Raw genomic sequence first — 24443 nt, 5'->3', positions numbered from 1 at the left:
ACTTAGTTAACAGCTAAAGAGTACTTTAATTCTTTTGATCTTAGAGAGCTATTATTTGATTAAAAACTACAGTACTTTAAGAAAAAGTGGGAGTGATAGGCAAACACTAAGACCAAGAGAAAAAAAATCAAGACCCCTTTCTTCACATATTCCTCATATAAAACTGAAAAACACTGTTCCTGCTCCCTTAGAGGAAACAACATCCTCTTCCATCTCCTTCAAAAGAGATTATATAACCACCAACTTCATCTATGTGAGAAGCATCTCCATTTTAGACCCACCACTGAAAAGAGATGATTGCTCTCTCAATGACCACCATTGCTCTATGGTGGTCAATAATAGGGACATTTCCAGGTACCCCATACCATTTATCCAAATTTCATACAAGAATAGTATTTTTTGCAGTCCTATGACTGTCTGGAATAAAGAGAGATTGAATTGAGTACAATTGTGAGAACTGCAATTTGAAAATGAACCAAAAATAAGCCAGGTATTGCTTAGAAGTGTACACATTTTTAAGAATATACAAAGCACTATTTAGGGGGACATCTTTTAAAAAAGTGGATACTCTAAGGTGAAATAAATACTCTCATACAAATTCTCCTACAATACTACAAAAAAGTTCCATGATAATAGGAAAAACATCAGAGACAGAGTCTATTTATATAATAATGAAGCTGCAATTTACCCTTCTAAAGATCATATAGATTCATAAAGCTCTTTCCTTGCAATATCTCTCTTTTTGATAAGTAGGAGAGATTTTATTGTTACCCATTTACAGATAAGTGAAGATAGGCAAAATCAGGCGACTTGGTCATCCAATTTGGTCACACAACTGGTAAAACACAGACTCTTAGGAAGAGAGCTTAGAAGCAACAGAATCTAACCAGAACTGTAACAAGAAATCACTCTATACCATACCTGAAAAGTGGTTATCAGCTATGGTATGAAAATATCCAGTCAGGGACCCCTACTCTCTCAAGAAGCAGCCCATTCCACTTTGGAACTGTTATAATGGGTGAGGGAGTTTTCCTTTCAGAGAAACCTAAAATGACTTCTTTAAAATTTGCCCCCACTGCTGAGTTTTGATCCATGGGTCAAAGACAAGTGTATACCTTCTTCCATAGAACAGTCCACCAGATTCTTGGCAATACCTATCACGTGTCTTCTAAGTTTTCTCTTCTTCAGGCTTAATATGTCCAGATCCTTCAAATGATGCTTAACACAGTATGGTCCCAGTACCCCAATATTATGTTCCCCATCAAGAATCTACTCCCAAACTAAACCTAGCCAGTCAAACATTACTTAAAGTCTAATCAAATGAAAATAATAATGGGATTTTAGACTGTTCCTAGGCTAGTTTTAGGGGAACATATTATGAAATATCAGTCTTCCTCACTGTTGAAGTGTCCTCCCCACACACCTATATTCAATTTAATCAAAATTAAGGGAGCTATGACAGTTTCCTTTACAATATATGCAGATATTCTCTCTACTTTTAAAAAATTTTCATAAACAAGATGACTGGATCATGAGGAATATTTTAAAGAGATGTTATCAATGTCTTTTTCATGCTTTCTTATATGCTCAACACAAACATAGGCTTCTAACAAGATACATTAGAAATGACTCTCAGAACTCTATTTTGAAGAATTCCTTCTAATTTTTAAAATAAAGCAAAATTAATGAATCTTTGGTAATTCTAATATAATCATATCCAGGTGTCTATATGGTACCGTATTGGGAGTAAGGAGTAACAGCTGGACAGCCTGAATGCTACCCTGGTAACGTTGGAAGGTCTCCTAGTACATTGGGGGCAAAGTTCTATGGAAGGTCAATGGGAGAACTTAAGAAAAAATACAAAAGATGACAAAGTCTGGATGGACTATGACTTACATAGTTGGAGGATTAGGTGCTTAAGTATATGACAAAACATTTGATTTGGGGCATTGACTGACAACTTGGTAGGCATGGATAACAAAGGCAGTATAAGCAGGGGATGAGATGGATTGAAAAAAAAAAAGAAAAACATTTAAAACTACTTCACTGACCTTGTAAATAATTCCACAATCATTAGGTATATTCCTCACTCTGTTACTTCTCAGTTGCAGTTAATAAAACCTGTGCTCTCTATTACTGCCACGCACAGAACAAATTGGCCTTAAAAAAACAAAACAAAAAACCCCCTACAGTGGAAGCCAAAGGCAGCCACCATTACTACCTACAGATTCTAGATGTCTGGTGAAAAGCGAGCAGTCTGCAAATTACAGATTTTCATAGCAATTCTAGGCAAGTTGCCATCTTATTAACACTTGTCAACATCAAATCTTACTAGGCTACAAGTTTGGGGGCTTCTTCAGCTTATGAGATTGATGTGCTGCCTACTGTGCTAAGCAAAGCAAGAGGTGGGGCATCAGTCTTCAGGTCCTGAGTTCCATCCTCCAAGGGGGCTGTGGTACAATGGGAGAAGCTTCTAGAGGCAAAAAGAGGCACTTGGCTTTGCTTAGCCCCACCTAAGATTGTCATTTACCTTAGGTCTATTATTCAGTCTAAAACTACTAATCTGATATTCCCTCCAAGATGGATTCTCAAGGGAAAAGGGAACAAGTACAAATTTTGGGGTCTCCACCTACAAGTTAATCCTAAAACTTGGGATTCAGTAGATTCTACAAGGCTACAAGTCTGGGGTTTCTAGATTCCATGTTGACACACTCCAAAAATCTCATTAAAAAAAAAAAAACACACCAAAATACAAACAAAATCTAGCTATAACCTGAGTTGTTATTACAATTCACTGCCAAAATACCTGATAAATAAACAAATAAAGAATAAATCCAAACAAATGTTACTGGTGTTATTACGTTTATATAAACTTTGGACCTTTTTTCCCATTAAGAATGCCTTTTTGACTTAAGCAGAATAAACATTTGATAAGTCAAAACCAAAGCAGGAAAATGATGTCCAATTACCACAATATTCACACACAGCATAAATTTCAAAGAATGTTAACCTACCCAATTCCAAAAACAAAGAATTGATTACTTACCTCCTCACAGAGTATTAAGTTCCTATTTGTGAGTGGTGCTGTACTAGGCCCAAAATAAATTCAACAGACAAATGTCTAAAGCCCTCAAACACTTACCAAATATGGGATTTTAGATTTCTGAGTATCCTATAGATCTAAAAAAAAATCATAAATTTTGGGGGCAGCTGGGTAGTTCAGTGGATTGAGAGTTAGGCCTAGAGATGGGAGGTCCTAGGTTCAAATCTGACCTCAGACACTTCCCAACTGTATGACCCTGGACAAGTCACTTAACCCCCTTTGCCTAGCCCTTACCACTCTTCTGCCTTGGAACCAATATACAGTATTGATTTCAAGATGGAAGGTAAGGGTTTTTATTTTTTTTTAAATCACAAGTTTTGGGTCATAACATAGACATGCAATTTACAAGGCTCTCAAAGATGATTTCTGAAGTAAAGTTCCGAGTCTCATGTATCACACACACTGCTGATATCCAGCAGGCATGCAGATGAAACTAAGTTAACTGTTAAGCAAAGAATAATCTCAGGTCTTTATGATGTCCCTCCATGCCTCCTTTTCTGGGGTTAAGTTTGTAGTATTATCATCCTAGACACTGCTTAAATCATTTCCCTTACCAAAAGGAGGTAGTCCATAGGTTTGGGTTGCCTGAGGGTAGACAGCATAGGGTTGAGACTGCTGAAGTGTCTGGTATTGAGTCTGGCCAGAGTAAGCAGTCTCCGATACAGGGACTGAGAGGATATGTGCATAAGGTCTAGAAAATTAAAAACAAACAAAAAAGTTACTTACATTAGATTTATTTCACTTCTATATATTTCAATAAACATTTAATGAATACCTACTATATGCACTAAACATTGTGTGGGATACAAAAGTACACATATAACCCCTACCCTAAAATAGTTTACAAGACATGGAGACAACTCTACTACAGGCAGAATGTCATGGTTGCCACAGGTGGGGTAAAAATAACATTATGGAGGTAAACGAACGTTCAGAATTGAAATGTACAGATGGCACCTAAATTTTGGAAAAATCCAAGTGGGGTAGAGAGAAAACTGAATTAAAATGATGGCAACTGAACTGGGCCTTGAAAGATGGGTAGAATTTCCTCAAAGGGAGACTAAATTAAGATAAAAGAAGAAGCCATGGACAAGTGATATATTAATCACAGTTGAGAAACAAGACTGGGGGTGGGGTGGGAGGAAGGACTACAAAAAGGAAAGGCAATATCAGTTAGCTATCTAGAACCCCTTTATCAGTTGGAAGGTTATCAAAATAATCTAAATAACAGGTTATAATAATTTGAACTAGGATAGTAGTAGAAGTAAGAATGGAAATGAGGGAAAGGAAGAGAAACTTAAAAAAAAAACACCTTACTTTCATCTTGGAATCAATACTGTGTATTGGTTCTAAGGCAAAAGAGTGGTAAGGGCTAGGCAATAGGGTTTAAGTGACTTGCCCAGGGTCACACAGCTAGGAAGTGTCTGAGGCCATATTTGAACCCAGAATCTCCTATCTCTAGGCCTGGCTCTCAATCCACTGAGCCACCCAGCTGCCCCCAAGAGAAACATTTTGAAAGTAGAATTCATTAAATTTAGTGATATCTATGTGGAAGAGTTAGGATGGACAAATTCAAGGTTCTGAACCTAGGTGAGTGGGAAGGTATTAATATCATTATCAGGAGAGCACCACAGGAGAAGGGAAAGTTGAAAGTCTGGAGCTCAGAGAGAAGGGTTCAAGTACAGAAGAATGAGAGTCAAAGATTCAGAAGTGAATGAAGTTGTGGGTATGGATGAGATCACCACGGGAGAAGAAAGGCAAAGACAATATCTTGAGAAACACCTTGGCAACAGGAAAAGGAGTTAATATGAGGGTGTGAGGAGTACACAAATGAAGAGTTAAATCAGTAGAGTCTGTGACTCCATAGGGCTTCCCGTGTTGTGAAAATGGCAACAACCTTTGGCCAAAGCTTCTAAGCAGTAATGTCCAAAAATACATGTCCTTTTCCTTTTCTTATTGTATTAGTGCCTAAAGAACAAAGATGTTATGGAAACTGATACCTTCACTTAAGTTCTCAGATGGAAAAACTCTAAATAAAGTGCTGCTGCCTCTTTAAAGATTGGAAGCAAATGGCTGACATCTTAATGACTGAGAAGACTCTAAGCATATTCCTATAGGTCCAGAACAAAGAATCTCAAAAAAAACTGATAAAGGGGTTCTAGATAGCTAACTGATATTGCCTTTCCTTTTTGTAGTCCTTCCCCCCACCCCACCCCCAGTCTTGTCTCTCAACTGTGGTTTAGGAAGTCCTACAAGTCCAAGACCTTTTCAAGGGGTCTTCAAAATAAAAACTACTTTTATAAAAAAGCTAAGAAATTTTAAAACCTAATATGGTAATGATGGATCTAATTCACATAAACAAAATCTTCTGGGGTGGGAGAATAAGGATCTTAGTAATTTTTAGAGAGTCTAAAGGGGTCCTAAGACCAAAAAGTTTCAGAACCACTGATCTAGGATGAACTATGAACAGCAGCAATAAATAGTCATCTCTCTGGTCTTTTCTGAGCAAAGGAAGATTTGAACATCATTTTTTCCAAAGACAAAATAGAGGCAAACATCAAATACAGTCAATTCTCAGGAGTCTACAGAACATCTTAGTTTTCTTCACTAGCTGGGTATTTCTTGGGTATTAGAATATCTATCAACAGGGAAAACCAGAGATGTTAAAGAAATATAACTGAAATCTATCTGCTTTAAAGATTAATTTCTGGGGGCAGCTGGGTGGCTCAGAGGATTGAGAGCCAGGCCTAGAGACTGGAGGTCCTAGGTTCAAATCTGACCTCAGCCACTTCCTAGCTGTGTGACCCTGGGCAAGTCACTTGACCCCCATTGCCTAGCCCTTACCACTCTTCTGCCTTGGAGCCAATACACAGTACTGACTCCAAGACAGAAGGTAAGGGTTTAAAAAAAAAAAGATTAATTTCTGAAAACACTATTCACATCAAATAATGATAATTCTTTTTGGTTCTAACAAGAAATTATCCTACTATAGGTTCGTTGGAATTGAAATGAACCACCACTATAAACATATTATTATCCAACCCTCCTCCCCACTCACAGAGCTACTCCCTAGGTTTAGACCCTCATTACCTCTTACCTAAATTATGGCATCAGCTTCATTATTGGTCTTCCTGAATCAACTCTCCCCAGCTGAGTTCATCTATTCTATAACACTGCTACCCAAGTCATTTTCCCTGAGTATAGACCTGATCACAAGATTCTTCTACTCAATAAATACTAATGACTATTACTCCTCTGAAATAAAATGGAAATTACTCTGTTCAGATCACAAAAGCCCTTCACAACCCAGTCCCAAACTACCTTTCGGGACACCATTCTTCCTCTCATTCTATGCAATCCAGCTCAAATGGTCATTTCACCGTTCAGCTTTCATGACTTCACTTCTCATTCCTATGTCTTTTTATTGGCTTTCCCATGTGCCTGAAATGCTCTTCTTTTCTTCCCTTCATCTCACAAAGTCCCCCTTTCTTTAAGACTCAATTCAAGTACCTTCTTCTAAATGAAGCCTTCCCAAATCCACCCAATAGTCAATGCTTTACCTAATACTTATTCAACTACCCTGTATGTATTTGTATGTATTCTCTTTATGCCACCTAAATTTATAGTAGTACTTACTGGCACGCTCCTCATAATATGACTCCTTACAAATAAGGGTTTGTTTTAATCTATGTATTTACACGAATGCTTCATGATTGTTTATTAGTGGCTCCATGCCAATAAGTTCCAGAGGATAGGATCTGAACCCTTCTAAAGGCAAAATTATCTAGCAAATAGCTATCAAAGAAAAACTAACCAAAACCAAAACGTCTCAGTCTTTTAAGAATGAAGCTGAGGGAATACTATTGTGCAAAAAGGAATAATAAAGTGGAGGAATTCCATGGAGACTGGAATGACCTCCAGGAAGTGATGCAGAGCGAGAGGAGCAGAACCAGGAGAACATTGTACACAGAGACTAATACACTCTCCATTGGTGGTGGTGTAATGTCCCTGAACAATCTGCAGGGATCTAGGAGAAAAAACACTATTCATAAGCAGAGGACAAACTGTGGGAGTAGAAACACCAAGGAAAAGCAACTGCCCAACTACAGCGGTTGAGGGGACATGACAGAGGAGAGACTCTAAACGAAACTCTAATGCAAATATTAACAACATGGAAATGGGTTCGAATCAAGAACACATGTGATACCCAGTGGAATCACGCGTCAGCTATGGGGGGGGGGGGGAGGGGGGAAGGAAAAGAAAATGATCTTTGTCTTTAATGAATAATGCTTGGAAATGATCAAATAAAATATTATTTAAAAAAAGAATGAAGCTGAGAGAGAGAAAAAAAAAGACATGGGGGGGGGGGGGGGGGGGAGACAGCTAAGTGGCTCAGTGGATTGAAATCCAGGCCCAGAGACAGGAGGTCCTGGTCCTGAGTTCAAATTTGATCTCAAACACTTCCTAGCTGTGATCCCAGGCAAGTCACTTAATCCCCATTGTCTAGTCCTTACTGTTCATCTGCCTCGGAACCAATACATAATATTGACTCCAAGATAAAAGGTATAGTTTAAAAGAAAAGAAAAAAAAAGACAGGAACTCTGATCAACACAATGACCAACCACAATTCCAGGGAACTCATGATGAAACATACTATCTACCTCTTGATAACAAGAGGATATACCCAGAATGCATAGTGACATATTCTATTTTGAACATGGCAAACACAAGAATTTATTTTTCTTTTTTATTCATGTTTTAACAGGTTTTGTTTTTATTGATTTCTTGGGGTGGGGAAGGTGAGGAGGAAGAGTGGATCTTTATGAAAATTTCAATAAAATGTATTTTTTATTGTTAAAAAAAAAAAGAATGAAGCTGAGGACAGTCAATCTAGAAGGATCTCTTTCTGAATTTCCCTGAAAAAACCAGACTAACACATCCTTGGAGCATCTTCAACACACTACCTAACTGTCCTCTTTAACTTTTCCAAAGCATTAAATATAAAGCATTAATTTGGTGGTGACATTTTAAAATTAAAAATCCATTTTTGTTCTGAACTTGACAAACATCAAATAAAATAAAACCTTCCACTACAAAAAATAGTACACAAAACTCCAAATCACTATTGTGCACACATTGCTTTTCCTTTTAAGTACATAAAAGATTCAACCCATAACCTTCCAAGCTATTCTGCATCTCTGTGTTTCCTTTCAGTCTCCTTTATGTTCTCTACATACACTTAGAAAATGTTTTGCAGTGACCTTTTTTTAAAAGGGTTAAATTGAAAAGTGCACAGTCCAACAATCCTTTATACATAGTTAATCAACAAATATTTATTGAATAAATGAGAGGAAAAACATGGAATATTTTTCATAATATTTGCTATACTCTTAACCCAATGGAACTGGAGGGGCTTTTTTTTGTTTTTTTTTTTTTGCCCTTAACACATAAAGGAACAAGGTCTTATTCAATACCCAAATAGCCAGGAGTCTCAGAGGGCTGCCTAGCTGAGTCATTCCTAAGCTTGTTCCTCCTATAAGGACCATCCTTTTACAAAGGTTAAAAGCCTAGACATAGGACAGGCTGGGTAACTCCAGTGTGTGGTCTATGTTGATGTTCCTTATTAGCTTCCAAAAGAGCTCAGGTTTCCAGGGAAATAGAAGTAGTTAAAGGCAGTGACTCCCTGCTATTTCTAATACCCTTACTAGCAGAATGCTTCCCTGTATGACACTCAAATTAATGGATTCCTGAGTGTCTGGTTTATAACAGCACTGTACATCTTTATGCTTTGGGATCATAAACTTTTAGAGAGGAGGGATAAGAAAAATAATTTAGTAGTCAAAGTAAAGTTGGTAAAAAAAATTTCAGAAAAACTGTGTGAATTTTAAAAACAGTTAAAGAACTTACTTTGCAGAATACATCTGTGAGGTATAATCATTTGATGATCGAGGGATGTAATCAGCACATGTCATAACTGAAATAAAAAAGATCATTAGATAAAAGCAAGACATGAGTGAAATGGAATTTTGATATATCCAGAGTACATTCTTTAAAACAATATAGAAGGTGTTTTGAGATGGAAAACTAAGTCGATTAGAAGTCAAGAGACCTGAATTTTGGTCCCAAATATGACCACAGGCATATCTCTTCCCCTTCAGAGACTGTTTCCTCCTCAGCAAAATGAGAGTACTGGATGAGCTTCTCTGGGTTCCAGTATTCTGTTTTTGCAGAAACACAGCCTGGATATCACAAGTTCAGGATAGAAGGTAATAGGGACAGGAAAACTACATACCAATACAGATTTCAATACTCTCCAAACGCTCAGAACTAAACTTTCTAAGGTGGCAAAAGGCACAATTAAGAGTGTTAAAGCTCACATTCACTGCCCTCTACAATTTGTAGCATCTCTGCTCCTGTGATGTAGGAGGGGCAGCTTTGCTGTCTCTTGGATGCCTCTATGTGCAAAAACTCAGGTCTTGCTAAGAGGAAAACAAAAGGAATCTAAAACTGTGCCTGCCTCTACTGACTCATGAAGAGTAAAGAACCTAATGGACACATCAAAATAAAATGCCAGAGGGCACACTGGAGAAACTGTGGCTCCAAGAGAGCTTTGGACAGAATGCTGAAGTATCAGTAAAGAGGTAAACTGAAAATCTACCTATACTTAACAGAATCACACCATTTTAAAGTTGAAAAAGTCTCTAGAAATCATATAGTTCATTTATTCACCTTACAGTGGAAGAACTGACACTTAGGAAGAAATGACTTATATGAGGGTACACAGAAAATTTGTGGCAGAGTGGAGAAAAGAACCTAGATTTTTTGACTCCTGCTCTACAATTTTGCTACTATAATAAGCTTGCTGTCTCTTATTCCAAGGGGTCATTTAGGGCTAACAGCCATCCCCTGAAAAGTAGGCAAAGATAAACCAGAAGTAATTTAACGTATAAAGGGAGAAACAGGAAATCCCGATTCCAAGGCTTTCCTAGTGTTCTTGGATCCCCTTCAGGTGATGGGGTCTTTTCTTAGCAATACTCCACACTGTCCTTCTCGTGAGAAGCAAACCCTCAAATAAAGGACAAACAAGGTGGGATGTTCATACTTTGGTGGCAGGAAGCAAAATCCTACTGGGTCTCTAGAGATACATGATACACGCAAACTAATGTTATATATAAGAACCTTTTACTAGAATCCTCAACAGTTCAAGAACTTTGTCTTTAAAAAAATGAAAACTGTGCCCTCTACAGAAAATAATGGGGAAGGACACCAAACTGTACCTCATGATAAATGATTATAAAGAAGTCAGGAGGACCTTTAGAGTTCAAGGAAGTTTTAGAGTCAGGGCAGAGTCTGTGATTTAACAAAGAAGAAAGATGGGGGGGAAATAGTAAGAGGAGCTTGCTAAGGAGAATGGATAACCCACAAGACTGGGGATTATTTTGGGGAACAAAAGCTGATTTGGGGCTTTCAGAAGACCTTTAATTTGCCCAATCTCTTGAATTTTTCCCTTGGTCTTAGGCTGCCAGGTTAAGCCTTGAAGATCTATAAGAACCCACAAGCAAAGTATGGCTCTGCAATCCCTAAAATACCACTCTTGTCCCTTAGAAGCAGAAAGAAATCTCTGAATGGGATTCACTGCATGAGTATCTGGGTGATTTGTTCCTCAATCAGTAGGCCAGGAAAAGTGCAATCAGTCCTCTCTGTACATAATGGACATGAATTACTGAAGAGAAAGTTCATCCAATTCTTTGTATCTGTTTCTTGGGTACTTACTTTCATCTGACATGGTAAGGTTTGAAGCAAGGCTTGAAGTTTCAGGTTTCTGATCACTGGCTTCAGGGTTGTTCACTTGACTGGAGGGAATCAAAATTAATATATTAGCCACCAAAAGCATAACTGAAATGATTGACAATGCTGAAATACTGGCTGTTCCACACCTCAGGTGGCAGTGGTCTTACCCCATCACCAGAACCTATAGCAGTCTGCATTCTTATTTTGGAAACTTTCATGTTCTAATCCACTTTCTATTTATCTGGACATATTTCATTATACTCCTACTAGGTAATAAGCCCCTTGACAGAATGGACCACATTTTATTTACCTATACAACTCCCCAGAACATTTGAGATTTGCCTACTCATAGGATGAACTCTCAATATTTGCAGAGAGAATGAATAAATATTCCTGGGGAGTCGGAAGAAACCTCTCCCTAATACCCGCCAACTCCTGATCCTTAACAGTGAAGGCCTACAGAGGGATGGCAGCCCCAGGCCTTGGAAACCTTAAGGCCTACAGGATCTCTTTGTGGCTTCCAGGGAAAACTTAGAGCCAGGGCTCCTAAAGCTTGTCTCCATATAATTCTATTATGGGGGTGTTGGATCTCCAAGATGCTGCCTCAGATCTTGTCAGGAGCTCCATACAGAAGTTCCAGAAAGCAGTAGATATGTGATGTTAATTACTAAAACCTGCAAAATTACTATATGATAAAATATAGTAAATATGACTAAATTCCAAAATCCTTCTTTTTCCACTTAAGAGATTCATAAAGCATCATAGAGATAGAAATAGAAAGATTTCAAGACCTGATGAATGAGAAGAGGTTCTACCAAGGTCAGAACTAATTTGTACACATATTCAAAATTATGTTCCCAAAGAATAATGATGGCAGAAGAAAGTTGATAAAATAGTTATTGACTATTAGTGGGATATCATTCCTATCTCCTGACACCAGCACTATAAAAAGGACCCACTTTTTTATTCCCATCAAATAGAAAAAACAAATTCTCCCCTCCTACAATTCAATAATCATTAGGCACTATTTATAGTTAAAACAACTTGCTAGTTAACTATGGTAAGAGTTGGTGAAGAGGATTCAAATTTATGTACAATGCTTCAGGTAGAAAGAACTTGTAAAGATTAAATTAAATCTCTCCCCTGATTGTGAAGATTAAATTAACTCCCCTGCCCATTTTTTAGATTTAATCACCAAAAGTGTAAAAACCCCATTCACACTTGAGTGGGGGAGGTCTGTGACCCATGTGTGCAATAGTGGGTGATGAATCAGAATCAAACTGTCTGCCCCCTGGGCAACCCTAAGGAAAGCTTCAACTATAATTGGTAGACATGAAAGTGGAGTAAGGTACAGAAGTGACATAAAAGAAAGTGTCTTTAAAAGGAAGTTACAACTTCCTGGGACAACTTGGACTTCTGGAGTTCTGAGTTCGAGTTGGAGGCTGGTGAAGAATCTGCTGACTGGTCCTGAGACCCTATACCTGGTAAGACTGTCCTTGAATCTCCCTTTGGATTGACACATGGTGAGTGAAAAAAGCTGACTCCTTTCCTATATTTTCTGAAAAGACTAGCCTCAGGAAAGACTGGTCTTCTTGAGAGAGGTTCCCTGCAACCCCAGGTCCTCGGCTCAAAAATCAAGGCCTCTCCTGCTAAGAACTAAACTCCCCTGCCTGGGTTGAACCAGAGGTCGGAGCAAAATACTTAAGAGCTTAGGCTAGATATCTTACCCTATTCTCTTTCTGATTTCCTACTTCACTCTTTCTATATTTTGTAAATAAATTATAAATAAAATCTCTTTGGAATTTCATAAAATTCCTGAGACCCTGTTCTTGAATAATCCAGTCCAACCTTTTATATAAAACCCTTTTCCTTCCCCCTTAACAAACTCTATGGGGGATCTATCTGCTACATTTACTGAATACTTGTTTTGTATAAAATCCTACACAAGAAACTTACTTTGTTGGTTTTTTTGGTTGTTTGTTTCTTTTAAACCCTTACCTTCAGTCTTGGAATCAATATTGTGTATTGTTTCCAAGGCAGAAGAGTGGTAAAGACTAGGCAAACAAGGTTAAGTGACTTGCCCAGGGTCACATAGGTAGGAAGTGTCTGAGGCCAGATTCAAACTTCTCTGTGCCTAGCTCTTAATCCACTGAGTGTCTCAGCTGCCCCCTACACAAGATACTTTGGAGAGGCAACAAAGCCATTTAAGAAACAAGATTGTCCTTGGAGTACCTAAAAATTTAATCTATAAAGAACAGACATACACAAAATATTAACTTAAGGAAAATATATATGCAAATGAATAAAGCATACAAAGTAAAAGAGTCATGGTGATGGTGAAAATTAGTTAGGATTAATCTAGGAAGGTTCTACCAGAAAAGGAGGTATATTTTGGATCATGATTTAAAGAAGAATGTCATGGGTGGTAGAAAGAAAAGGGTATTTTAGAAATGAAAGACAGCTAAAATAAAAGGTACACAGGCAAGAACAAGCAATCTCACCAGACTGTTAGGAGGAAAGTATTTTTTTTAGGCTAAAGCATTTCATTGGTTTACTTCTTAACAGTATATAATGAAAATGAACAAAAGAACATTGTAGATGTTTTTGCTAGATTTAAGTCAATTCATTAAAAGATTTTTTTTTTGAGGCTATTCATCAAAATACCAATATGACTATTCAAAAAAGTTTCTCCATGTCAACTGATCAATAACAATTATCTCTATATATATTATCTATCTAAAAGGTACTGGCAAAGATTTGAACTAAATAGCCTTTTTTTTTTAAATAAAGCCTTAGTTAAAACACAGCCCTTTCATTTTTAAAATGAAAAATAATTTTCAAATAGTTTTCAAGGAGCAATAATAAATGAAGGCATTGATGTTAGTCATTAAACATTTGTTAAGTGCCTACTACATGCCAGATAGGCACTGTGGATCCCATATTTCATTGAGATGTGATGTTGACAGTATGAAAAAAATGCATATAAAAATTCTACTTTCTCAAAATAGAATATTTTCTGCCCATCAACCTCAGAAACTCAAAAAAGAACAACATGTTATCAATTCAGGTTCAGAGGATTGTACTTCTTCCCACCCCCATCCTAAAAATTAAAGCAGAGAAACTTTGGAAGAATTTGGAGAAAACTAATAGTGGGATCAGAAGCTCTTTTGTAGTTTCTTGTTACTGATCATTAACAATACTAAGCTAAACAAAGCAGAGTTACTTTTTTGTGTGATACCAAGATAAGCAAATCCTCTGCTCTGGAGGAAGCCTTTTCTTCTGAGAGGTCAAAGAGGTTTTTTAAGACAGCTTGCAAGCCCAAACCTCAGTGCTCAGTGCTCACTACAGGCTCTGTAAAGAGTCAAGATATTCATTATTAGCATGACTAGACTGATTCCATTCATCAAATGATCATTCTCCAGGATGTACTAATTCCACGCTGTCTATAAAATCTATGACTGCAAAAAACTTTGTCATAATAATCACGTTTATTGTCCAACCTAAATTGTGATTGATATTCTGTACCTAAAAATAGCTCCTGAATTTAACAATATACAACAATCCAATTATAATTTTTCTAGTCACCAAAAATGACTGATCCATTATAAATCTAAAAAAGTTTCTAGTTATAATCTTCTACAGCAAACTCACAGACATAAAATGTGCACAGTTCAAACAGTAACTTAAAAACCACACCTCTTCCCCTATCTCTTATAGAACTATTCCTAGAGAAATATTCGAAATATTGCTTAGTGCCAATAAAAGGTAGTGTTGCTAAACTGCTGCTCCATATATTTTATATCTGGGAAATATCTCATGGGAGGGTACAGCTGCTTATCAACTAAACAGAAAATAAAGCTATATTTGTGACAACTCATAAGTTTCAAGGTCTTTCATATAAAATGGACCTGTAGAAATATTTTAAATATTCTTAAGTTGCAAAGTTGGAATTGAAGCATGTTATCAATCCTATTGCCAAAACAAATATAGACCATCTTTTACGGTCAGACCAGGTACTTAAATATAAAAAGAAACGTTAAGAGGTGTCCAGTTTGTTAGCCACGTCCCATATCATTTCATGATCTGATCATGTGTGAATTTCAAAGAAGGATTAGATTAAATAATATTAAAGATCTCATCTGACTCTCATCCTGTGATCCTGAGATTGATGGGGAGAGACCTGGAAGACCAGAAGAGAATGACAATTTGTCAAACAGGTGAGCATGACCAGTCTTGTGATGAATTGGGGTTTAGGGCAAGGTGGGAGGGTATGAGCCGATGGAAGTTTATTCCAGAAATCTGTCCTGGAGTTTCCCTTCAGTCTACAAGTACTTAGAAGAATGAGAAGAAAGGAAGGAAGGAGAAAGAATGAGAAAATAGGGAAAAGAACCAAAGTGTCTTTAGAAAGAACCCTGAGTCTGAATTCAAAGGGCCTTGGTTAGAAGGCCCATTGCTACATACAGTATCTGTGAGATCCCAGGGTAATAAGTCTCTTAACATTCATGGTTGCCTCTCTTCATCTGTAAAATAATGCCAATAGTCGTTAGGAGGCCAATAGACTAGAACTGAAATTTTATTGGCTTAGAGAATTCCTGGATTGGGAAATCTCCTCTATTACTGCAGGCTAGGATCTTTTCTGCAACTGATGAGAGTTGCCTAAAGCACATAGATGTTAAATAAATTGCCCAGGATCACATGATAGTATGTATCAGAAGCTGGGCTTGAACCCAGGTCATTCTGGCTCCTAAGATAGCTCTTTATCCACTAAAATATGTTACTAAACCAAAAGGGAGAATCAGGCAAAGGCTAAGGGAAACAAAGAGGGAAAAATAGAGATAATCAGAATTCTGCCACTTGAATTGTCTACAATATGTCACCCAAAGTGGTCATGCACATTATCTTATTTATACCTCATAATAACTGTTGGTGTTTGTCCTATGTTTGGTACCTCCCCCTTCACCCACACCCCTGTACCTTTTTATTATTAAGATATTATTTTACCAATTACATAATAACAAATTTCCAAATAAGTTTTCCAAAGTTATATAATCCAAATTGTCTCCCCCTTTCTTTCTTCCCCCACTCCTGGAGGTGTTAAGCAATTTGATCTGGGTTATACATGTATTATCATGCAAAACATTTTCATAAGCAAATAATCAAATAAAACCAAAATCCAAAACCTAACAACAAATGAAAAAATTATATGCTTTCATCTACATTCTGGCTTCAACAGTTCTTTCTCTGGAGGTGGAAAACACTCTTTGTTACAAGTCCTTCAGAATTGTTCTAGATCATTTTATTGCTGAGAATAGTGAAGTCTTTCACAGTTGATTACTCCACAATATTGCTGTTATTGTGTTTAATGTTCTCCTGGTTCTGATTATTTCACTCAGCATCAGTTCATGGAGGTCTTACCAGCTCTTTCCAAAATCATCCTGTTCATCATTTCTTATAGCACAAGAGAATTCCATCACCATCATTTACCACAATTTGTTCAGTCACTGTCCAATTGATCAATATCCCTTCAATTCATCCTTTATTTCTGAAGAGGAATAAATTACACCAATGGGGTGACTTGCTTATGAATTAGAATTAAGTAAGGCAACGTAACACAAAGTCATCAGCTCCTCTCTCTTCCAATCACCAAAGGCCAGTGGCAAGCCAAAAGTCAAGACTGGAGATGATATGGGATATAATGTTTGAACTTGGCATCTTCAACATCTGACTAATGCTCCACAGTATCTGTTTCCATGGCCTTCATGGTCATTGGGACAAATTCCTCCAGGGGAAGTCTTCACATGCTTAGGGTAGACATCCTCCTAACTCACATGTAGATTTGAGGACTGTCAGTTACCTTCAACCTGGTACAGCCCACCTTCAGGGACAGTTTTGCCAGGGTGTGGCTGCTGTGTATGTTATTGCTTCATGGAGCCATAGATAAGAGTTGTGTGACAGGTGGAAGTGGACGAGCAGTCTTGAAAATGGCTCAGCAAGCACTAATATCAGAATAGCTAGTCCTCTCTAAACACTCCATACCCCCTAACAAACCCATAAGTAAATAGGAAATTGCATCAGGCAAGGTACAATTAGCCACACACAGATTTTGGACTCTCTCTCCAGGGAAAGTCAAGAACAGGTAGTTTCTGAGAGTATTGGAATGAACATATATATGTATTGGTGGATGTGACAATGTTCTCTAAAGAAAAAGAGTAACTATAGTAGTTTACTATAAATGGGGGAGAAGGGGTACTACAGCAAAGAAGAGAGAAGTGCCTGAAAGTTTTGTGCAGTACTTCCTACAATTTCCTTAGAAAGAAAGAACCAAGACTGAGGAGGCAGTCTTCTAGAGGCCAAAGGGCCCATACACACACACACACTCCATGCACCCTAACCCCAAAACTCTAAAAAGGTGCCTGGAAATTCCTGTTAAACAGTCAACAAATACTATACCTATTGGTAATCAGTAAAGTATAAGTAGTATAAGTATAAGTATAGTGAAAGTGAAGAGGAGAGAAATTTTCTTTTGGAAAAAAATTTCCATCTTAAACTAAGTTATTTGGCAATATGTAAGCAGATAGTAAATGGCAGAGTATTAATAACTTTGTGCCATCATGCCATAAGAATCAGAGCACACAACATAAAGAGGTGGAAAAATGAGAAATAATGAAGACAAGATTGGAAGGGATTGTAAAAGAAGTTCAAATTTACGCACCTCAAAGCCTGCTCTCCTGAATCTTGCATCTTGGCTTTCTTCACCTGCAAAAACAAATTAATAAATGCACACCAAGAGAGAGATCTTTCTGACCCAGAGATAACTTAGGGACTCCAATGGCAAATTTCTGTTGGAAACCAATCAACAATTTACTTAGTATAAAATTTTGTTTTGAGAATAAATTTCATTTGTGTACTGTGGACAACAAAATGAGTTACTATAACTTTTGGTTATATTCAAAATATATTTAAAGTTACTATAATTGTTATTAAAATGCTTTTTGTAGATTCTGATTTCAAAACTAAATTTTCACTAGATAATACTCATCAGACTAACACTGGGAATATTTCAAGGAACATGTAACAGAAATGGTTATATAGAATAATTATTTGGAAGACTTTAGACATCATCTAATGTACCTCATTTTGAATCCCTACTCATTTTAAAGATGAAAAAAAACTAAGGGAAAGTGACTTACTCAGGGTCAGTCATATACTCAAGACTGGAGGCCAGGTTTCTTGACTGTAATTCTGTTGCTCTCTTCAGCAGACCACTTGGTCTCCTTCAACAGTGTAAATTCCAAGATTTTTTTTATTTATAAGTGAAAGAGGTACTTAAATTAAAGGTCTACAGAATCACATAATTCTCTTTCAGAAGGGACACAACTCTGGACTTTAAATCCTGTGGAGTCACAGAATTTTACAGGAAGAAGAGAAAATCAGCCAGTCCAACACCTTCACTTTATAGAAAAAAGCAGCTGAAACCCAAGGAGTCAGAAGAAGCCAGGCCTTAAACCCAGGTCTTCAAGCAATTTATATCAGGGTTTCTTTTGCTATTGTATACTGCCTTTCTTTTAACTACCATCATATTTTTTCCCTCAAAGTATTTCAAAGTTAAAAAAAAGTAAGACTATCAATAAACTTTTTTTTTAATCAAGGTAATGTTTATTTATTCCCCTAATATGACAACTTGCAAACATAAGCTCATTAAATGCAAAGGTTGTATTGTTTTGTCATTATATCTCCAGGGCTAAGCACAGAGGCCCTTAATATATTTTTTAAAGAAATTGCTGAATGAGGAAATTAATAAGAAAAGCATCTAGCCAGCATTCTACAATGTGAAGGAAACCATTTAGGAAATATTCTGCTGAGCATATTCCATAATTCCTTCACTTTTTCTACATTTTAGCCATTGAGAGGAACCTGAAACCTTCCTGATGATAAAGTTTGCCTATAAATGGATTGGATAACCTCATGACACAGCACAAACATACTGTTATCTCAGGTGGAAATCCCCTCAGAGACCATTTCCCACTCTCTGCCTACATGAATCTCTTCTCTAACACTACAGATAAGTAAATGTTACATTCTGAACACCTCCAGGAATGAGACAGTCATTAAATGGAGCAAAAATGTGCTTCTCTGTAACCTTTATCCCCAGATTGGGTGAAATCTAAGGAATTTTCAAATCGCAATAGGCTAAATTTTAGTACTTTTAAAACACGTCTACAATGAGAACCTATTATTGTACTTTACAGTAGCAACTATACATGAGGAGTGTTTTCCTTTTTAACAAATTTAACAAAAGTACAACAAAGTACAGAAGGTTGGAGATGAAAGTGACCTCTAAAATAATCTAGTGCTGTGTTGGTGAACCTATGGCACAGCATGCTAAGAGCACACTGGAGGGGGCTACTCCTTTCCCTCTCTCTGTGTGTGTCTGAAGATATTTCTCACATGACCTACCCCTCCGCTCAGCAGCTCAATGGGAGCACTTCCTCCTTCCCCTGTCTGGGGCAAGAGACGGTGGCCAGCTGGGGTGGGGGGTGGGGCATGGCTGTTCACATGGTGCATAAGGGTTGCAGTTTGAGCACTTGGTCTCTAAAAGGTTTGCGATCACTGATCTAGTATTTACCCTACTTCTGGCTGAAGATTCTAATGGAGAGGGATACACTAACCAGTACAAATGCTAAGCCTATATTATTGCATCAACAAACACTGATATAAATCTACTCTTAAGTTTTTAGCATGGTATATTATCATTTCTATTTTTTCAATCTTTCAACATTTTAGTTTTTCCCAATTACATGTAAAAACAATTTTTAACATTAGCTTTCTATTTTTTTATTTTGATTCCAAATTCTCTCTCTCCCACATCCTGATATAATACATTTTAGGAATCAAGATAAAATTAGAAGGGAAACAGTTAACTTGGGGGGGGGGGGGGTCTTTCTAGCAAGTTTCTTTGAAGAAGATCTTATTTCCAAGATATATAAGAAAGTAATTAAACTTTATAAGAATGAATCATTCCCCAATTAATACATATCCAATGGATATGATCAAGCAGTTCTCAAGGGAAGAAACCTAAGCTATCAACAGCCATATTAAAAAATACCTCAGATCACTCATGATTGGAGAAATATATATTAAAGCAAGTGTACATTTCTACCTCATACCTATAAGATTGGCAAAGTTTATAGGAAAAAAAAAGATAAAATCTGAAGAAACTCTGAGAAAACAAGCACACAGATGTACTATGAGTAGAACTGCATTCAATCTAGCCATTCTGAAAAGCATTTTGGAACTAAGTTCCAAAAGGTACTAAATTGTAGTAACCCAGAAATATGACTACTGAGCCAATACCTCAAAAAGATGAAAGAAGAAGCGGATCAATACACACAAAAACATTCATAGAAGATCTTTTTATAGTGGTAAACAACTGGACATTAAGGAGATATTTGGAGAATGGATAAAATATGTTATAGTAATAAATGGAAAGGAATGGAATAATATTGTGCTGTAAGAAATAATGACAGGGATGGTTTCAGAAAAATCTGGAAGACTTGTATGAACTGATGCAGAATGAAATAAGTATCCGGGGAATAATCTGTATGATAACATCAACACTGTAAAAATAAATAATTGGGAAAGATTAAAAAACCCCAATCAATGTAAGGCTTAATCATTATTCCAGAGGACCACTGCTTTTTAAGGGCATTTTCCTAAGGGTTCATTACTACATAGAATCATATTCTTTTCCATTAAAACCCATCAGTCTATTTTTCACTTAGAAATGATTTGTTTATCCATGAATAGTGACATCATCCACTGGTCATTTAGAAATACTGATTCACTAAATTATGTAGATCTTCCAAATATTGACACATTTCACTATAAAATATAAAAAAAAAAACATGGGGGCAGCTGAGTAGCACAGTGGATTGAGAGTCAGGCCTAGAGACAGGAGGTCCTAGGTTCAAATCTGGCCTCAGACACTTTCCAGCTGTGTGACCCTGGACAAGTCACTTGACCACCATTGCCTAGCCCTTACCACTCTTCTGCCTTGGAGTCAATACTGTGTATTGGCTCCAAGATGGAAGGTACAGGTTTTTTAAAAAATCAAAAAACATATTCATTAATAAGTATCACCACTAATCTGATCAGAAAAGTCTTAAAGGTCTGAGAAGCTGTCAAGTTCACAGTGGTAGATAAATTTTATCAAAATTTTAATTTTTGCTTTTATCATTAGCAAAAAATAATAATAATAACCCTAATATTTTCTGTGAAGAAACAGGTTCACTTTATTTAATTTTGAGAAAATATTCCAAGTCTAACAATTATAGTTTGTGGGTTGTTCTTTCAAGTACAAATGGTGTTCCAGAGTGGGGGAAAAAGCTTCCTTAAGACAATACTATACTTGGAAATGCAGCAGCATCACTCTATGCAGAGTTCTTTTGTCATCACACAGAATATTAAAAAGATTTGTACTCAAGGGTCAAGATGGAATAAAATGAATTCATTTTTATTGCTTCAACAAAAACTCTCTGAAGTGAAACTAGTAAAGAATACAGTGACTCCTAGGCCAGTTTCATAATTAGGGTCTTGGTTGGTGCTAAAGGACCAACAGCTTGACAAGCCATTGTTCCTGTATCATCAGTACAAATGTCAACATAGTTGTTCCAAGACAAACCACCATATTCAAAAGTTAATACTGTATATTTCAGTACCATTTCTGCTTGTTGTCAAGTGTTCACATCAACAAGTTGATCCTTACACCAAATAAAATAGCAGTAAAGTATCAAGTCTGACCACATCTGCAGTCATCTATTTGAAAGACAGTAATTCTGCAGATGGGATATTAATGTAGTTCTCATATGTGCAGCTAAATTTTTCACTTACTGCTCTCTGGAAAAACTCCACTGTTTGTACTTAAAAGAGAGTATAAAAGGCAGGTGTTCTTTCTAATCCGTAATACTAATGTTAGTAGTATTATGAAAATAGTTTTAACCTCACAAGTCACCTGCAGAGATCTTCAGGACCCCAGAAGTTCACAGATCACACTTTGAAGAATGCTGTTGAGACTTTTTCTCATATCAAAGCGTTCTTCTAAGAAGTCACTCTGGCTCTCAAAGACTATGCTAGTGGAACGCAAGCTCTGGAATGCCCTATAAGCTAGAAAGGCTTCAAATACAAACTCAGGGAGAAGCTAACCACTGGAAGGCCTGCCATGGGGAAATAACATGCATTTTTTTAAAACATGGCAACATGTGAATCCATGTATAAAGTGGCGGGATTAGGATCTGCCATGAAGAATATCATTCTTACACAGATCATGCTAATTATGCTTGAAGCTTGAAATAAACATTAATTAACATAAATTTTCTTAGAGCAGCATAAATTCTAAAAGATCATCCACTCCAATGCCTTAATTTTATTGAAGAAACTGAGGCTCAGAGATGGGGACAGGACTTGAACATGGTCATACAGTATAAAGAGCCAAGAGAATACCCAAACAGTTCAACTTAGAATAACTCAACTCAAGATCAAAGGAGTTAAAATATCCATAAAGGGCACTATAAACCCAAAGTGCTACATAAAGGTTATCTATCTGTCTGTCTGCCTATTATTATATATTTTAAGTTTTCTCAGCAGGTAAGCCCAAAAGATAAGTCCAACAAAATTTCTATCTGGTACCTTTTCCCTATGTTGGGTGGCCCCCCACCCCCACTCCAAATCACAGTATTTCAAAACTGGAAAAAATTTATGAGATCCTCCTCTCATCCAACACTCTATCTGAAGCAACAATTCATCTTATCCCTGAAATTTAATGTTCTTAAATGCTTAGCTCAAGACATGCACAAAGATGATTTAACTTGTAGAGGAAGCCTACATCTTCTACCCTCAAAGACTTTGTTATACTGGCAACAAGGAGAAGATACAAGAAGGGTAAAAACTCTAAAAGAAGAAATCCACAGCATGGGATACAAAAGCCCACGATGATCTAAGGAAAAATGGGAAATTTAATCCTGCTATATACATAACTCTGAACTTGGGTCTGCTGCACAGTAGTCTGAAAAGTCCAGTGCTATGTACAGAACCAAACAAAATAAAGGGCCATTCAGAGAGAAGAAAAATAATTACCATATGTGAGCTGGCAAGGAAATCCAAAACTGACAGGTAAAGGCAGCACTACGAGTTATAATCAAGAAAGAGACAGTTTTGTGGAATAGAATACAGGTCTGGGAGCCAAGGAAACAAGGTTAAGCCCCCAGAGCTGCCACTAACTCAGTGTCAAGCGCTGTCAAGCTATTTAAAATAGGACAGTATTACAAAGTACCAGAACTGAAAGAGCCTTTAGAGGCTCTCTAGTCTAATATCCTCATTTAATGGTTGATGAAACTGAGGTTTTAAAAGGAGAAATGGTTTATCCAAGTCCATTTGCTTCATAAAGTGACTGAGTCAGAGAACTTCAACACAGCCTGTTAAACTTTCAAATCCACTATGCTGTGGTTTCAAATGCATGATCTTCTCTAGGTCTCCATTTTATGTAATATGAGGATTAGGTTTTAAATCCTGTCTAAGGGCCCTTCCAGATTCCCTGGGTTGGATTTTTTGCTATAAAATAGTGCTCCTAAACAGCAATCTGGTAAGATTCTCTTAAGAGACCAAAGTCATTTTTTCCACATTATAAACAATAAAAAGCTGAAGTAAAGAAGTAATTTTGGAGAAGAGTAAAAATGCCAATAAATATTTCCAAGAAACTCTCATAATAACATGGGTACTAATCAACTTGTCCAGGACTTTCAAGCATCTATTCCCATCAGCAGCATGGATGCCAGAAAGAGCGAGCCAAACAGGGCACACTAAAGGAGGGAGTGCCAGTAATATGTCATTTTTCTTCCTACCTTTTTTTCCCTACATTTTTCTTCCTGAGCTTCTGGATAGAGAGGGTATGGGATAAAATATACTAGAACTACCATTTCATTTCCCCACTCATAGAGGAATACTACTACATCTAAACCAGAACTGGGACAAAGAACATTACAGCTGTGAAAGTATTTGGTAAGCAAGCATGGAAAGCAGAGCCATGAAGCCCAGAGTTGGTCAGATGGTGAGACATGTATAATTCACAGATATATATCCAGCCCATAGCTTTCTCTTGAATTCTAGTCCTGCATCAACTACATGATAGGACATTTCTATCTGGATAGGCATTTTAAATTCAGTATGTACAAAGCAAAATTTGTCTTTCCTCTCTAAATATACTCCTCTTACAAGCTTCCCTATTTGAGGAGGGATGAGGGTGGGGGTATTTTACTATCTTCCTTGCTGTCCTTCAGGTTTGTGATCTGAGTTTCAAAGTGAGCCTTAACTCTTCTCTTTAATTGCCCTATGTTCAATCAGTTGCCAAGTCTTGTCCATTGCATTTCCATATTAACCTTCCCCTTCCTCTCATTTGGAAGCTTTTAAGTACTGAATACTTCTCACTTGTACTATGGGTATAATGGGTACTTATGGGTTTACTTGCTTCCTTTCTCTTCCTACTGCCAAAATAATA

The 24443-nt window shown here is 37.0% G+C and overlaps 1 protein-coding gene across 7 annotated transcripts in view; it reads right to left on the bottom strand.

Moving 5' to 3' along the window:
- The window catches only part of EYA3 (EYA transcriptional coactivator and phosphatase 3), a 112707-nt gene that overhangs the window by 35334 nt on the left and 52930 nt on the right, over positions 1 to 24443 (bottom strand). For 5 of the 7 annotated variants that reach the window (XM_001372750.4, XM_056795433.1, XM_056795432.1 and 2 more), the window contains 4 exons: positions 17607 to 17650; positions 10877 to 10956; positions 9011 to 9077; positions 3658 to 3794 (listed from right to left, as the gene is read on the bottom strand). In XM_001372750.4, coding sequence (XP_001372787.1) covers positions 3658 to 3794; positions 9011 to 9077; positions 10877 to 10956; positions 17607 to 17650 — 328 coding nt within the window. Of the gene's footprint in view, positions 1 to 3657; positions 3795 to 9010; positions 9078 to 10876; positions 10957 to 17606; positions 17651 to 18084; positions 18104 to 24443 lie in introns of those variants that run through there. The other 2 variants (XM_007491460.3, XM_007491464.3) reach the window with 2 other exon arrangements.

Source organism: Monodelphis domestica, chromosome 4 (genome assembly GCF_027887165.1).
Source record: "Monodelphis domestica isolate mMonDom1 chromosome 4, mMonDom1.pri, whole genome shotgun sequence".
NCBI lineage: Eukaryota > Metazoa > Chordata > Mammalia > Didelphimorphia > Didelphidae > Monodelphis > Monodelphis domestica.
Note: the sequence above shows the minus strand (reverse complement) of the source record. Positions and strands in the feature narration are given on the sequence as shown.